Source organism: Pygocentrus nattereri, chromosome 5 (assembly GCF_015220715.1).
Source record: "Pygocentrus nattereri isolate fPygNat1 chromosome 5, fPygNat1.pri, whole genome shotgun sequence".
In the NCBI taxonomy this organism is placed as follows: Eukaryota; Metazoa; Chordata; class Actinopteri; order Characiformes; family Serrasalmidae; genus Pygocentrus; species Pygocentrus nattereri.
The window spans coordinates 15,645,296-15,663,565 of NC_051215.1; the positions used below are offsets into that span (position 1 = coordinate 15,645,296).

The following is an 18,270-nucleotide window of genomic DNA, read 5'->3' on the forward strand; positions in this document are numbered from 1 at the left end:
AACACATAGGCTACGTATGTTTCTGTATGTGTGTGATTTGGCCCCAATATGTGCTTTACAGTACCCTCGGTGCACTCTGGATGGAATTCTTCTTCAATCCATGTTTGATGTTGTGCTAAACGCGTTTTTCTCAGTGAGAAATATCATTTTTAAAACATTTTATGACCTTAAAGAGCCACACTTAAGTTTAACAACGGTTCCCAAGCTCCCAATACGTAAATGGTGCAGACACGTTTTGGGGCCCCTGTATGTGTTCTTTGTTTTATTACTATTTTTTCCCTGTCCGTGTTCATTCTGAGTCTTTGGCCGTGACCATAACACCAGCGCCTCCATCAGCGCCTCCTCGCTGAGCTGAAGCGCCTGTCCTCCGCCGGGCTGCAGCGACGCTCGGCACCGCGCGCACGTGGCTTCATCGCAGCACGCGCACACGCATCGAGGCGATGGGAAGGCGCGCGAGGACGGAGCGCGGAGCCGCGAGCCTCAGATGAGCCGGAACGCGCAAAACGACCAAACGAGCAATGCCGAGAGAACCTAAGAACCACCAATCGGGACGAGCGCGAGCCGCCATTCAAAATTTGAACTGGAGCGCGCACCGCTAAAACCGTTGGTCGCTCAGAGAGTTGAGCATCGCCGTTGCGGGGAGAGGGAGGATTACCGAGCAACGTGTGCGTGTGTGAGAGATGGAGAGTGTGTGCGAGCGTGTGTGAGTCTGTCAACATGCAGACACCCCTTTACAGTGAGTCGTTTTCATTTCTCCTGGTTGTTAACGGGCGCATAAGGCTAGTCGGGGGACGTCGTTAAAAACGACGTCGAATTTAATTCACTGCTGACACCGTGTTTTTAGCGGAGGGGAAAAAAAGAAGGCGAACGCTTCTTAAAATGGTGCTTTGTGCGTTTAAAGACCGCTAAAGTGGTGGAGGCTGAGGACAGTTAAATTGCAGGCTAAATTATCCGTGTTTTTCCTCTATTTCCTTGTCGTTTTTAGCGTTAGCTGGTTTCTCTCCTCGCTAGCGTCCGTAACCTCCTCCTCGCGCTCTCTCTCTTTCTCTCTCTCTCGCCTTTGTTTCAGGGGAAACTTTGTCCTGGTGTGTGAGAGAAGGCGGCGCGTTTTCGTGGCCGGAGTGAGAGCTCCTCTCTGCCTGCCCCTCCGTCTTACAGCAGCAACAACGCCCGGGTCATCACGATGAAGAGGAGACAGAAGCGTGTCCTGCAGATGGCCTTTATATTCACCGTGACGCTCATTTTCTTGCCAAACGTCGGTCTGTGGTCACTATACAGGGAGAAACACTTGATGAAGTCGCCTGAGGCTGGAGAGCAGGTGAGTGGAGCCCCGCTGGCACTCCACAGTGCATCGCTTTACATTTGCATCACGGTGTGAGTGGCCTGGGTTGACACAAGTCTTTGCATGCGCTGTTCACTGTCAGCTCATGTCTTTACCTACACTGTTGCAGGCTAACTGATCAGCGGCCAAACAGCCTGCTTCATAGAGATGAAATGGATAGAGCGAAAGGAAAGTTACACAATATTCCCCTTAGCCCAACTGTAGTCGGCCGGCCAAGATATGTTTGGTGTCCGAAGTTTGCATCTTTATTTTTACAATTACAAGGCGAGTATAATAGAACTCTGTGTCACCTAAAAAGATTTAGACTTACAATACTCTTTCACTGCAATGCCCTAGCTCCGAATTAGATTTGGGGCACTAAACATGTATTGAGTGATCACTCATGTCTAGGGTGTATACATTTTATTCTATGGTGAACAATTGCAGTAGCTTTGATGATTTCCCTGTGCTTCAGTACAGTTTTGAGTGAAGTTTTTTGTTATCCTCTACACACCCCTTGTTGCACTTGTGCTCGTCCCAGATATTGCTTTTAGCTGGCGTTCTCAGATAGCCTTAGTTGTGTGTTTTTACTCTGGTCACAGGACAGTTTATTCTGCCCTTTCAGAATTCCAGAGAGGTTTTGCTTGCAACAATGTGTCGTTTAGCTTAAAAAGATCTCCATTGGTTAGTAGCTGTTGTTACGGTGTGCCAGTTACTCACAACTGTTTTTATTTGAGCCAGTTTCCAAGCCTTTACAGGGAATAACTCCCAGACAAAACTTACACATAAATAAAAACCTAAATTTCATGTACCAGCATATCAAAGAGAGACCCAGTCCTGCAAAGGAGAACCCATCTCTGACTACTAATGCAGCATCAAATTAAATGCTCAGAAATGGGAAAAAAAAAAAAAAAAAATCTTTATGCAGTTTGTCAACATGTCAGTAGTTTCCACACTACTGTGCGCTTGCATCCCACAAGATTATTTATGTAGGAGCACCTCGAACGTCAACAGTTTTGCCTTTAGGCAAACAAACACCATGCAGAAAGATTTGTTAACTAGAAAGGATGTTAAGTGTAATTATGGGTTGTAATTGTGTGTATCTACTGAGATCTCTTACCAAGTGTTCATTCAGTGTCTCTCATTCATTCTGTCAGAGAGAAGTTTAACTTGCTGAATGCATAAGTCTGAATCAATGGTTTTAATGACAATCATCACTGTTGCAAAAATTTTATGTCTGTATGACGGAGAAGCGGCTTAGAAAATGGATGGATGGATGGATGGATGGATGTTTGTCTTTTTTTATATACTATGAAAACTTTACTTACCCTTTGCATTGTATTAAAATTGTGTAGATAAGGTCCAAAATGACTTGGAAGAAATCTTGTTACATGAACTTCTAATATAAGGATAACATGTTTTTTTTTTCTTTTGTAAAGTTACTATTTTGGAGATACAAGGTTTTTTGTCCCGACAGAGACAGTATGCTCTTATAGACTATATGTAAATGAATCCTTTTCAGAGAAGATACATAGCTTTAAAGACCAGTTGGTTATGCTACCAACAGGCAGGCATGTCATTATGCAGTATGTCTTCTATGTAAAATGTCTTGATTCAAGAAAAACTGCAGAGTGCTGAGAATCTCTGCATATGCTAATGTATGCATCAAGTTACTCACTGGCGTCACTTTATCTTGTTTCAAGAAAAACATCAGGATGGGGAAAATCTTTGTGTATGCAAATGTATACATGGACTTGCTGGTTGGCTGCAGCATATCCTTAAAGATATTGGCTTGTTACTGAATTAGTACAGAACGAAAATAATGTTTGCTGTGTGCATTGTTATAAATATGGTTCTCATGAGAGCAGTGTGGCTACCTGTAACCTACCAGGGATAAATATATTTTAAGGGAAGTCAGGAGGAGCTGGTGTGTTTTGGTTTGAGTTCTGCTGCTTGGTTCCTGCCTGGTTTAGGTTTCAGCTACAAAGATGCATTGCCAGCACTCTGGGGAAAAACCCCAAGTCTGTTTATTGCGTTTAGTAATTGCTTCTTTCTCATTCGTTTTGTCTGGGTTTGCGTGGCTTTGGCCCTGGGCAGGCCACGCTGTGCAAAGCCAGTCACTTCATTATGGCCAAATCAGTGAGCAGCCGCTCCAGTGTTCACAGGGACAAAAATATCAGGGGACCTTGTACAGGGTCTTGTCCTTTCTGCTTCTGCTGACCGCCTCTTGTGTTCTGCACCCTCCTCAAAATACATCTGACAGATCTGGCATGCTCGCCTGTTCAAGAATCTAATGCAATTAGAACCAGTGTGACAGGCAGGCCGTTCTGCTATTAGCCCTTGTACCCAGCTTTTGTTCTCTGCCTGGATCATTTAAAACTGCTTCATACCTCAGAGCCACTTCATTAATGGCCCTCACTGAATGTGTAATGTCTTGTACTGCAGCACATGCAATCTGCAGTCTATTGATTCTCCAGCAGTTTTTTATGGGAATATGATTAGTTGATTGAGAGTGCTGTGTAGGGAAACTCGTCTTCAGTAGCAGTGCAGGAACAAGAACACTCTGGGATCAGACTGAATTCCCCTTGTGTCACACAGTTCCTGCCTTAAAAAAGAACTAGAGTTTGTAGCCCCAGACGAAAGATCGCTGCCTTTCATTGTGCCTCTGTCAGAAGGGGAAAGATAATTGACAGCTCTGCTATTGCTGCTGTGCTGATAAGCCCTTGAGAACGCTGGTGACTAACTCCCTCTATGTGTGCCCTCCTTTGTTGGCCAATAGCAATTAGCTGTGATTGAATCAGCCCTTGGATCACTAAAATCCCTTTTCATTGATACTGGGTGAAGCCTAACTGAATATAAGTCCAGAGGAAATGTGAAGCCTAGCAGATGATTGGAGATTTGAAATGCAGACCTCCTCCTAAGGTGGATGTTTTTTGAGAGGAAAATGCCATACTGTCTTTTTCTCCCCTCTGATTTGCTTCTCTCTCTCTCTCTCTCTCTCTCTCTCTCTTTCTTTCTCTCTCTCTCTAACTCCTATTTTGAGGACATTGTGCAGAATTGCCTCTGACAGTTCACTCCTGGCCCTCTCAAGGGTAAACAGAGTCTGTGTAGCCTCAATGGGAGGTTCACATAATGCCACCATTATGAGATGGACACGTGTTGATAAGTGTGTGCTAGCACTGATAACCTCCTCTCGATTTCTTTAAACAAGTGTCCAGCATTGAATTCAGCACGAGGACAGGCGACAGAGTGTTACACGCATCATGTCTACACAATCAGCTGCATCCCATCTGAGTGGGCCATTGCCCATCACCCTGTTGACAACCGCCAGGCCCTGCACTTCAGTTACAGATAGCGCAGTGATAGCAAGAGGTTTGCTGCTGTCAGCTACCAGCCAAGAGCATGAAGGAAGAAGAGGGCGATGCAACCTCAGGCTCTTTCAGCTGCTTGTCCTCAGATCCCTCGGTGAACCACCCGTGTTTATGTTGTGCCAGAGAGCTGAGGAACGTTATCGTCACTTTCCATTTGCCTGCAAAGTGACAAGGGAAAGAGAGTTGTCGTAATTGCAATTACCCTCAGTGTCATAGCAGAGAGATGCGTTATGGTAATGCACAAGTCAAGCTGACAATGGGAACCCGGGTGAAGAGTGCATAGAATGATTTGAATGGAAGCGTAGCCAGTGAGCGACCCTTCCCCCCCATCACACACACACACACACGCTCCCACAATGAGAGTGAAGAACCTATTTTAAGCAGGAGTTTTGATAAAACTGTGGACAGGGAAGAAGAAAGCTATTTCATGATTAGTCTTGTAGTCCTTGTCATGAGAAATTCTGTGTTTTCCACCAGGAGCTTCAATTTGGTGTGACACTGGGGTAGACTTCAATTTGAAGCAATAATAAGTTGTTGGCTATGCAGCAATTGAATAGTGACCATATTATATCCTGGAAAAATGAGTTATCCCTCCATAGGTAATTTATATTCGACTAAACATGAGCTCACTGGGGCAAACACTTTTGTCAGAAATACAGGTTTTATTGAATTGAGGTAGAAACGAATGAGAGATGAGAGAGAATAATTGATTGATTGGTCGTCTGGAGAGGACCAGAGAGGCTCTCTCTAGTTATTTTGGTTGGACTTTTGCCATGGCTTATTAGGGTGGCTAGATGTTCAAAGTTCTTCTGGCCTGTTAAGGCATATAAAATACATCAATGCATCATGATACGTCAGTTTGGAGGTGGTGATTGATTTTGGAATTTTAAAGTTAAAAAATTTGGTGAAGTATGCCCTAATATTCTAACCAAAATAGGATTCTCAGGCTATCATCAAATGTTAAAATGCATAAAATATTGATTTTATTATCGACATTCCACTACTGTTTAAGCCAGGGGTTTCCAATCCCAGTCTGCGATTTTATGGTCTACATGTTTCACAATTATGGTCACAATTAGTCAATGAGTCACATCAAAAATGCTGCTTAATTATAAAATAATTATAAAATTATATTTAATTATAAAAAGTGCTTATTGTGGGGTCTCCTGGACTGGGATTGGGCGTGTGGTTTTATATTGTTCCTCCAATCATATTTGTGTGTTTGGTGTATTTAAAAAAAATAGTTAAAAAATGGAATTTGAAACATGGTGAAATTTGAATTGTCAAAATTGAATTGTCAAAGTGAACTGCTGGTGTTTATAGTGAATGCAAGCACTGATACTCTTTAATGTTTCATTGGTTTTAAATCATTTAAAAGTTGGCACACAATGTGTTCTGTCTCTTATGTAGGCAGAAAGCAGTGATTAGTAAATTCTGTTTGGCCTGAATTAAATTGAAAACAGTACAAAAACATATCCGATTTGCATTACCTTTCTTTTTAAAAACACTAATTCTTTGGGGTAGTGAAGACACCAATTGATCCCATTTGTAAAGCAGAGTTTTGTGTTTCCTGTTGTACAAGTCTTCAGCCATAGTGTCTTTTTTGTTGTTTTTTGCGGTTCCTAATGGGCCACACATCTTTATTGGAAAATAAATATGGACTGCTGGCAGGCCAGTCTTGCACCTGCACATTCTGATTACACATTTATGCTGTTGTAACACAGCAGAATGTGCAGAATGATGTTTTGGCATAGTCATGTTGAAATAAGTAAGAATCACCTGAAATAGAGATTGTGTAGTAGGCAGCATTATGTTATGTTACTCCAAAATATTTATCTTTCAGCAATAATAGTGTCTAGCAAAGTAATGAACCTAAACACATCTGTCCCCATAATGATCTAGGCCTTTCCTGGATGCCTTATAATTGCATGAGCTGTTTAAAATGTTTTAATTTTAGAGTATTTAAAATTACTTAGCTGTTTTGGAATGTGTTGCAATGTGTTGAAGGCAAATGTTGCAAAATTAGTGTATTTTTACAAAAACCATTGAAGTTGATTGGGTAAAACATTTTTGTTTAAATAGTAATTGTAAAACTTTTGTTTAAATAGATGCCCAAGTGGATTTATAAATCTGAAAGTAACTTATTAAAAGCCATTTATTGTATGGTCAGCATTTTCTATAAATGAAGCTTTTGTAGTGAAGAGAATCTCAAACATTTTTTTTCAGATTAAGGCTATCAGACTGCCAATTCAGGACCTCTACATTATTTAGTTAAATGTTTCTTCTAAAATTCAGGCCAACACTGAATCATGTAGCGAATTGCAGTCCTCCTTTTTAAAAATTGCACTTGTGTAAATCACGATTTTGGAATGAAAACTGTTAATTGTTCAGCCCTAATTTACTGTACTGTTTACTCTTGCTCAGGCAAATGATGAGAGCACATGGAATTACATAACTGAATATCTAAGTGAGTAGGTACAGGGATGGTATCACATGCTGGAACCTAATGGACCGTATGCAATTTTCCATCTGTTCTCTTAACTCGTCACCATAAGATTGTTTTCCTGTAATTGTGTTTCCCCAGAAATGGATAGAAAAAGATAATGATGTTTCTTTATTTCATGTGGAAAAACACGATAGTTTGCACCCACATGCCCTTCAGGTATTCACTTTATAGTATATAGGCCTAGTAAGTATGAGAGTAAACACCTACCTGCATGCGTGAGTATGCGCACACACACACACACACACACACACACACACACACACATACACACACACGCATGCACATGCACACACTTTTCGCATTCATGTCGACCTTCCTGCACAGCATCATCACTGCAGCCACACTCAACGTGAGCCTCAGTAATAGGAACGGCAGCCTGACCCTCTCCGGAGAGAGGCAATTTAAACTTGATTACTCTGATGTGCCTCATGAGGTGATGACGGGAACAATGTCTTGGGCTATTCGCCCGCGTCTCCTGAGATTAAAGAGTATTTCATATGGAGTGCGGGTTATGTAGCAGTGCAAGGTGATATAAAACCACTTACTCTCCGGCTCGTGAAACAATAGGAGATGGACCTATTCAGGCTTGTGAGCTTGGCACTTCCATTAAGCTAATAACACTATTGCAGGAGACGGAAAGCCTCTGAAGGGCCCTTATTTTCCATTTCTCCTACTTTTTAGCCAGGAGAGGTGACACAAACACAGATGCTTTTAATACAATCACATGCGTGGTTACTCACCGTCCACTCATCTATGTGATACAAACTGTGACACAGAATGGAACGAAAGCCCCTTTTAAATACCAGCATTCAGGCTTCATTTAACAAATGCAATTTATAATTGTGTTCTGAATAGATGGCTTGAATCTGTATCAATGCCAATTATCAACTAATAATAACTTCTTCCAAACAACTAGGACTGACTGTTTTCTGTAATGCAGTGTAGTTTCTTTTTCTATGTTTGAATGGTTGTGCAGTTTGTGAGTTCTGTGCTTGTTTGCTTGTTCTGTACTTTACCTGTCTGATCCTTGTTATTTATCCTGAAGCATGCAGAGAGATGCTCTAGTAAATTTATGGCAGTTTGAACTGGCAGCTTTGACTGACTCTTCCACTTGGGTGATTGTTATTCAAGGAGAGCAGAGCCTCTTATGTTTTATGGCTCTACTCCTTGCAGTGTGTGCAGATTTATGGCATTAAAATCCACTGCACAAGGTGATATTTGTCATCGGTGGAACATAACCACAGTAAGATGAGACAGTGAGTTTAACTCTGACAGAAAATCTGAGTATTACACCTGCAGGATAGAGAGTCATTGACTTTTTATTCTCTGTTAGTGTGTATCTAAAATCAACTTTGATCTTTTTTCTCTGAGTATTGCTTTTCAGATTTTAATTATGAGCTTTGAATTGATTCATGCATCGGTCATCCACCAGGGACTGACATATACAATAGGTTAAATTGCTCTGGACCAAGGAATCTATAATAAAATTATGTTAGAGGATAACGTGCTTCTTGACTAAAGAAAATGAATTCATGTTCATTTTTGTTTTGCAAACTGACTCAAGCTCACTGTTCTGTTCATGCAGGGGAGAAATAAAGTACTCATGGCTTTGCTTAGGCAGCGTTTGGTGCATGTGATGCAAAAACAGGATCAGATTTAGCAATGCAGTGATTCATTGATTTCTGGGAATTGTGCATTTAGCCTCTTTACTAATGGTCTCACATTGGAATTATCTTGTATTTGCTCCCAATCAGCGTAATGAAAGCACTTTTAGTAAATGACTTGTGTTCATTATAACAAAAAGAACTTTGTAAAACACCAGTGCTACATCATTCTAGATGTCTCCCATAGAGCTTATGTCTTTATTACATACCCTAAGTGCTATATGAATGTCATTTTCAAAACAAGGTCTCATAACGGGTAGCTAATAGTAGCCAGAACACCTCCGCTGCACCTTGGATACAAGTGTGTTTTTAACACTGCAGGAGCCATGTCTTTCTCACTTCATCCTTTTACCAAGGCAATGATTCACAGCCAAACTCATCCCTCCGCATTTAATCGACTCGCATGGGCATGTTGGTCTTATGTTCTCAGAAGTAATCACATCACCCTTTGTTTATCCCCCACCTCAAAATTGAATTGAGTTCGATGGAGAGCATGTCTCATACTGCCTCACTCATACCCCCCTAAATATGAATCAATGATGAGTGTGTTTGTAGGTCATAACGTTACTCATTACCACATTCTAGTGGTTAGGTACAAGGAAAAAAAAGGACAGACATATATCTTAAGCTCTTCAATAAAAAAACACGTTATAAAAACACTTTTGGGTTGTGTGATACACTACTCAGGGTAGAAAACATTGCCAGATAAATAAAAGTACACATTTTATAAATGCAATTATATTTAACAGAAACTGTATAAGAGTTGGTTCCAGGGTTGCACTGATTCTGATATTATATCTGTTTCGGCTCTGATACTGGCACTTTAACGAAGTTTTGATTTTGGCAATGAGGATACCAATACCTATGACCGATACCACAAAGCAGCAGCCAACATGTTTTTTGCAAAGGCAGTAGTGGTGGTTTATATGCCAGTTTGAATTCTTCCTTAGGTATTTGTTTCACCAAAATTTTACAAATACACCAGATAGCGCATCATAAGAGTGTAGCGTACGCTAACAGGAGCCTCTTACCTCAATGGCCGTGCCTGGCTTCTTTTAGTAATCCCTCATCTCCCACAGAGTAGTCAGTTACCATCTGTGTTAATGTTAACCCAGGTTGTTATTGAAGAACTGAACATCAGAGAGGCATGTGTAAAGAACTGCCGGCCTCTTGGTGTAATCATAGCCTTTAGCCTTGCTTTAGCTTTTAGCATATCAGCCTCCTAACCTGGCCTGTGTGTCTGTTTGCCCACCCAGCGATTCATCTCCGTTGGTCAGCTTCATAACACAGCAGCGTGGTCTTGTGACTTTTTGCTTCAACAAAGAAACCTGTGACTTACCTGGTGCTACTGATGGCATAAAGGACTGTAGTATGTACTAAAGTCCAGGAGAGCCTGACACTTGTAAGCATGAGTGAAGGGGATGCAAAAAAGACAAATTGACTTGAGAAATTCAGATGTGAAACAATATTTAGCACTTAATAAGCACTTTATTAGGAACACTGTACTAATACTGGTGTAGTATAGTACTGAATAGCCTCCCTTGGTTCACAAAACAGCCTCAATGCTTTGTGACATGGATTCCAAACCATGTTGGAAGCATTACTTTGAAAATCTGGTACGTGTTGACTTGATTGCATCATGCAATTCCTGCAGATGTAAATGCTGTTGCATCATAGTTAAGCTGGAAAATCTATACAGAAGAAGGAAATAAACTAGTTTAAACAATGTTCTATTTTAAGAATATGCAAAGAAAAACATGCACGGAATCCATTCTTAATGGGCATTTGGCTAGCTCTGAGGCTGACGTGAAAAGTGCTGGTGTTCAAAAAATGTATCCTACCCATCGAGTGGTCCTATCAAACATGCGCATATTATTAGTACAGCATAGCAGAATTTAAAAAGTTTTTTTGTGTTTTTAATGTTAATTCAGTTCAGCTTAATACTGCTGTACCCCCTTATGAGCTGATCACAATATCCTAATTATTCTTTCATAGGTGGTAATATTTTCTGATAAGGACAATTGCCAGCTACTTGTTTAAATTTTCTTCAGGATATTCTGAGAAGGTAGAAATAATTTGCGTACTATGAAAATCCCAGGAGATGAGCAGTTATAGAAATAATCAGACTAGCTTGTCTGGGGCCAACAATCACACCATGGTCAAAAGTACTGACATCAATTTTTTTTCTCATTCTGAATGTGAATTTGAAGCTGCTGGCCTGTGTCTGTATGATTTCATGCACTGCATTGCTGTCACATGATTGGTTTCTTAGATTATTTTATGAATGAGTAGCTGCACAGGTGTTGCTAATAAAGTGCTTGGTCAGTGTTTATTTTATTTTGATCAATAAGACATTTTGCATTTACTTCAGTTGCTAAATATAGTTCTTATCACTAATTATATGAATAACTGCAAAGTATATATAGAAAATAAACAAAAATTGATTCATCTTAAGCATCTGAAATACTAATCCAAATGCAAAATTAAATGCATTTGAGCTTGGTATGATTTATTACTGACATAGAGCAAATATTAGGACTTATGAGCTAATTAGGTCAGATAAAATTAGGATTAGTATTGGTACTCGATCTTGGCCGATACTGAAGGATCAAGTATTGGTAGCCTTATTGGAAGGAAAAAAAGTAGACTCTTCTTGCCACAACTGTATCCCTCCGCTGACCACCAGTTGTTGAGTAACAACAACTCTACTTATCTGCAGAAACTTCTGGCTACACCATGAGACACTGCAGAATTGAAAACATACCATATTTGCTTAATTTGTTTTTTTGGTTTTTTTGGTTACTTTTTTCTGAGAACTCTCAGCTTACCTTTAATTACTGCTTGACCAGGTGTTTTCTATTTATGTTTAGATTTTTTTGTGCGTAGCAAGATTAGTGTAGGTTTCTTGAATAGGATTGCACAATGTTGCAGCTTCAAATGTCACGTCAACTTGAGTAAGGCAAGAAAAAAATGTTACCATCACTTCTGCAAAGCCTCCCATTTGGGAAGCAGTGTATGAAAATCTTGGAACGCCTTAATTGGAATTGCAGATGCTGTCTTGCAGTGCATTTCAATTCAGATTTGGCTACAATTACACTACAGGAGAAAAAAGTTCATTACTTCTTTTTACCTTTGTAGTCTCTGTGAACATATAATACGTTACTCAGAAAACTCAATTACAGTAATGAACCAGTGATCTTTGAAATTTACTTGACAGTAATTAGCAATTGCTTGGTAATTGCTACCACTTATAACTTTTACTTTAATTGGAGATCTTTTCTTAGCATATGCATAATTTTACCTTCAACATGACGGGAACTATGAAGGAAATGCATTTGCAGTGCTTAACGCATAGTTACTGTTTCTGTGCTATAAGAAGACTTGGGAAGAAGAAAAAATGTTAGCAATGTGTACTGTTACCTTTCTGCTTGCTTCATATTTTTCATTGTCTGGAAATGTATTTTTGGCTTGTTGCAGGTTCTTAGAGTAAATACATTTATTTTAACTAAATGAGCTCTCTGCCTTCTCTGTAATTAAGTATCTACAGGTTAAATGATAAAGGCCCCCAGTTAATGAATTAAGTCGGGAGAGCTAGTTAAAAGTGCTTGATGCTATTAGCATATTTGTGAGTCATTTTAAGATATTATCCAGTTTAATTAGAGCCCAGCAGAACATCTTTGAACTCTTAATCGACAAAATAGACAGCGTCTGAAAAGAATTTTGCTAGCTGTTGACAGTTGATTGTCGTTAGTGGCTAGTGGCGTCTTGTCTTTGTGATGAACTGCAAGAAATAGGAAGATGCAGTATTTATGAGAGGGATTAGCCAGGCCTGAGGAACTCAGCGTGCAGCTGCAGCATAGCATAGGAAGACTGATGATAGAACTGACCTGGGAACAACTGGAGACTAGCCTTCCAGCTGCAGAGATAACTGGCACACATTTTATTCCCTGAAGTTGGAATAATAATACTAAAAAAAAATCATTTTGCCACCTGTGGGCTAACGTGTGTGCCAGAAGGGAGGAGGTAGGAGAAGTGGGAAGGAGTGCTTGGGTTGTATAGCAATGTGTGTGACAGCACTAGAGATGCAACTGCTGCTACTGACAGGACCTACCTGAGAGAACCACAACCAGAGGATAGATTTGTGTGTGTTTGTGAGGAGGTGTGTGTGTCTGTGTCTACTCTCCTAGTTTAGTGAGGCGATGTTTCAGTGTGAGTTTGCTGCTTGACCGCTCACCTCCTCTGATTTCTAACATCTTTGGGCAGAGAAATGCACTCTGTCACACTTCATGCTCTTTCCCAGTTTGATGTTAACCATCACGTTCTCTGCCAGTGGCTGCTGTGCTGGCTCTCAGACACCCCACACTGCACAGGCTGTTTTAAAGGACCAGCATTGATCCCTCAGAAAAATGTCTTTGTGTTACTGAAAGTATGCTTTGCTTCCCTATTGATTAAAAGGAAGTTGAAGCTGTCACATAGTGTAGTGTTGGTATTTGGCTAATTTATTTGTTGCCTTAATGAAGAAAAGGTTTTTTGGTTTTTACCAACTTCTGTCCTTTGTGTAGTTTTTAATATTCCCTTTTTTCTGCACCTAATACTTTCCATGAAATTAAAAAATATGCTAATATGCTATGCTGTATGTACCACTTGTACTGTTCCTTGCCACACAGAAATAAAACAAACCAGAAACATGAATTAAGGGCCTTTCTGACACATGGCTGTTCCTGCTGCTCCTGTGGGTCATTAGATGATGAGCTTCTCTCTCCTTACTCTGCCACCCTTCTGCTTTCCAGTTATTTATGGCATTATGTCCGTTCATACAGCCGTTCCTAATTACACCTCACTGTTAAGATTAATGGGGGACCTCAGCCGGATGTCTCTGCCAAGCTTACCTGTGTTTGTCCTGACTGATAAATGGGAAACCCAAATGTTTCCAGAAGATTCCCTGTGGTCAGTGAAGATAAAGGTTTATTAGCCAGTTAACTGTAGTAGTTTCAGCATGAGCTCACATTTTACATGCATAGCACACATACACAACCAAAAATCCAGATCCAAACGATCTCTTTTCTTTTGAAGGCATGAATCTGACCATGGTCCATGGATGTTTCTTCCCCACTGTTCTTTTCTTATTTCCCTAATCATTTTTCTATATTTGATTTTTTTTTATTAAAACAACCACTTATTTTTATCTTTCTACTTCAAAGAACCATTTTATTCCCTTCTAATGACTAATGTGGTATCATTACCTTTTAGTGGGATTCGAATCGAACTGACCTCAAAGTTCACCTCTAAAAGGACTTATTAAATCGTACATTGGTGAAAACTCTGACACAGTACTGTAATGAAACAGTCCCTTCTTTCAGTCTTATAGACATCATTTCCATGCTAATGGTCAAATGCACTGGTAATTGCTAGGTGAAACTTTTTAATGTTCTCTTTGAAGTATCTTTTCAGTCCTCTCACAGCTGTAGTATGGCTCTGAAGAGTTCACAGCTGCAATGAGTCAGTCATAGTTAATGAAGTACAAAGTACTATGTTACAGTACAGTATGTTTTTAATTTAAAAAAGTGTAATACATTGCAGTTACTAGAATTTTGCTACTTTATTTACTTATGTGTTTCTGAAGAAATAACTTGAACTACCCACAATATATTAAACGGTAAAATCTGTTTATAAATTTTCTATGCCTTACGTGTTTTGTGCATGTGTGCACTACGTGTGCCAGCTGAGGATTGTGGATACGACCAGTGTGGCATGACTGCTTTCAAGTTGTAGATTGACTAAAGAGGACAAGCCTGGGTGAATCCAAAGTATGTTGTCATTAATTCACCAAACACATTTTTTATCTTTCAAATTTACATTTTTTCTACAGACAACTTAATATATTTCAGCTATATTTCATACTCTTACCCAGCATGCTGCATAGTCATTAGAAGCTGGCGCAACGCCAAAAACAGCTCATTCAGTGCTACATTAGCTCTGTCAAACTAGAAATTGTGTTTATATCCAGAGAAAAGATGCTCCATCAAAAAAGTTCCAACCATTTCATCTTTTGCTGCTACAGATTCTGACATAAGCCATCTCAACCAACAAAAACGTGAATAGAGGGGTAAAGACCAAACTCTGATTTGTTTGCTTAAATTTCAATCATGCAAACCTAATCATTCATGCTGTTAGCTAGGAGTCTACTTCTCTGTTATTACTTTGCCGCACTGAACCTCTGCATCACATGTAGCAGCCAGGTTCTTACAAGGCTGGATGTTGCTTCACTCAAACCCAACCTACATCACTAAACTTAAAGAAGTTTATTCTGAGCACAAACTTGAACTTGAACCTGAACCTGAAAATCCTAACCTTGTAGCAATTTGTCAGTCATGCCATTTAGGCTAAGAGCCTACACTGTTAGCTAGTTCATTGTATCAGCTAGTTAGCTTGGCATTTCTGTCCAGGGTGTCTCCTGCCTTCTATCCGATGACAGCTGGTATAGGCTCCAGCACCTGAGGGAGAAGTGGCTTAGAAGGTGTTTGTGTGTGTGTGTGTGTGTGTGTGTGTGTGTGTGTGTGTGTGTGTGTGTGTGTGTGTGTGTGTGAGAATAACAGTATGCAACAAAAGTATGATTTTTTTTTTTCAGTCTGGGAAAAAAAGCACTGAAATCTGTGTGATAGAAGTTTGTGAATTTCTTTATGTTAACATGAAATTTTGCATTTCACATGCATTGTTAGCTATAAATGTGTCTCCAAAATGATCTGAATACATACTGGATGCTTGCCGGTTGTTGGCACACTGGCTGCTCACATCTCTGTCGTATGGAGCTAAATGAGACATTAAAAAACAAACAAAAAAAAACAACAACAACAACAAAAAAACTTAGTATGGAATCTAAATTGCCTGCAGTAGCATTAAGTGTTTGGGGAAAACTGTTCCTTCCAGCTTGATTAATGAGGCCCCAATAAAAATAAAGATGTACACCTTTTGGAACAACACATGCTGCCATCCAGACAATGTCTTTCTCCAGGAAGGTCTTGTTTATTTCAGCAAGACAATGTCAAACCACATTCTGCATGTATTACAATAGGATGGCTCCTTAGTAAAAGAGTATGGGTGCTAATCTGGCCTGCCTGTAGTCTAGACCTGCCACCCACTGAAAACATTTGGTGCATTCTGAAACTAAAAATATGACAAAGGAGACCTAGAACTGTTGAAAAACTTTTTTGAAATGGTCTGCAGCTCATATCATAACTCCACATAAGAAAACCTGGACAAAATCTTAAATTAAACATCCTAACTAGACAAAATTTCCTAAATTTTGTCCTAACTTTCAAACAGCCTCAGAAGTATCTTTACATTTCTGTCTGTTTATGTTGTTTTATGTGTTGACAGGCAGCATAGTTCAATTTAATTATCATAATGACGTTATATTTATCTTCATTGAAAACAGTGCATTGACCTCTTTTTTCTAACAGCATTTTGGAAACTCCAGACACTGCAGACACAGCAGATACATAATATCTCTAACATATCCTTTTATTACCTTTGTGTGTTAATGTTGATAACCTCATGAGATAAAATGTTACAGTGAGGGTAGTGAATAATGAAGAGACAGAACATAACATGTTTCTATTCATTAGTAGGAAAAATATTAGCGTGGGTGGCTAAAGCATAAAGTCGTTGGTGTAGTGTAGTGGGTAACACCTCTGCCTTCTACACTGTAGACTAGGGTTCAATCCCCCACCTGGGTAAGCACCCTACACTATACCAATAAGAGTCCTTGGGCAAGATTCCTAATACTGCCTTTGCCTACCTGTGCAAAATGATCAAATTGTAAGTCACTCTGGATAAGAGTGTCAGCCAAATGCCATAAATGTAAATGTAAAGCAATGGCTGAAATTGGAGAGTGACGTTTCAGCTATGAATGTATAGCTCTGCTAGGTAACAGACATAAGAGTTGATTGTCCACTTCAGTTGAGTAGGTTATCATTTCCTATCTTGACATAAAATGCTGTAAAATAAGATTCCAAAATTAATATAAGATTTGCTTCTCTAATATGAATTTGTGAAAAATCTTATCTTGAGCTGTCAGATCCTAAGACAAAAAGAGGGCCCAGGTACTGAATCATTTAAGGTTGAATAGTAAAAAATGGAACACAAAACTGGCATAACTCATAACTAACTTTGCACAGTGTACTTTTTGTTTTGTGCTAATCTGAAAAACTCCCATACTTTCAATGGCTTGTGTCTTTGGAAACTTTAAGAAGCCTCTTTTGCAACAAAGTCAGACTCTGCTGTAGCTGCCATGAAATTTAAAACTGTCGTGTTGAATCGAGCCCAAAATGATGTGTAGGCATGAATTGAGCCAAAAATACATGCAGCAGTTACATAGTGGTATTGAGCAAAAGTATTTATTTGACGAAAGATGGATGGATGGATGGATGGATGGATGGATGGATGGATGGATGGATGGATGGATGGATGGATGGACAGACAGACAGATTTTATTGATCCCGAAGGATCTGAAGAATTGAAGTGTTGTAGAAATCAAAAAAGATGAATACAAGTGTGTGATGAGTATAGATGTGTCAATCTAACAAATTCATATCAATGTATTTACAGCATTGACCTTGTGGACCACTTTTACTAATCACGACAGCCATAATTGGGTGTGAAGAAATGCTTTGCTACTTTCGGACAGGAAATACAAAGCTGAAGACAAATACAAAGCTGAAGAACTTTGCATGAAGACCCTGTACATGAATAGGGGTTAGCAGAAAGTTTGCTGTGAATCAGAAACACCTTGTGGTCCAGAAGGACATCTTAATCCTTCTCTCAAGTATCTGCATGTCCTCATATATGTCATGATGAATGTACTTTCAGTTATAATTTTTGTAAGCCTTATGGCTACATTTGTCCAAACGTTCTTGACGAAAAAAGGCAACTCTGACAGCCTTATCAGCATTCTTGGAGTAAGAATATCAGCAATAGGAGAAAGTAGTAGATTAGTGATGTGCTTCTGTCAGGTTCTTCTCACATCAGCGCGGAACCACTGTTTGATTCCACCCTCTCCACCGAGCGTGACAGCCACTTTGTGACTGATTTGTTTACATGGCCTTATTGTTTCTTTTCTCATCTGCAGTGTTATTTGTGTTTCTGTTCTTGGAGATGCTCCCCTAATTCCCGGGTTGATTCCATGACTGACACCAGCTTGCACAGATGTACTGTAGCTATCTGACACATTGAACGCATCACTCAAAACTGCTGTCTTCTCCTGCTCTCATGTGACAGAAGTGTCAGAGCAAATGCATAAAAAGAAGAAACAACAAAAAGTAACTATTTTTGATTATTTGGGGGGCTTTGAACCCCTGATAAGCAAAACCAATGTGCGTGTCAGTGCTTTGCTTCATAGGCTGTGATGTC

The 18,270-nt window shown here is 39.7% G+C and overlaps 1 protein-coding gene across 1 annotated transcript in view; it reads left to right on the forward strand.

Moving 5' to 3' along the window:
- The first annotated feature begins 332 nt into the window (after window positions 1-332).
- Window positions 333-18,270, forward strand: part of galntl6 (polypeptide N-acetylgalactosaminyltransferase like 6) — a 259,140-nt gene continuing 241,202 nt past the window's right edge. Inside the window, exons 1-2 of the mRNA XM_017701404.2 lie at window positions 333-736; window positions 1,070-1,318. Of these exons, the coding sequence (XP_017556893.1) occupies window positions 1,184-1,318 (135 nt within the window). The 5' untranslated portion in view covers window positions 333-736; window positions 1,070-1,183. The remainder of the gene's footprint in view (window positions 737-1,069; window positions 1,319-18,270) is intronic.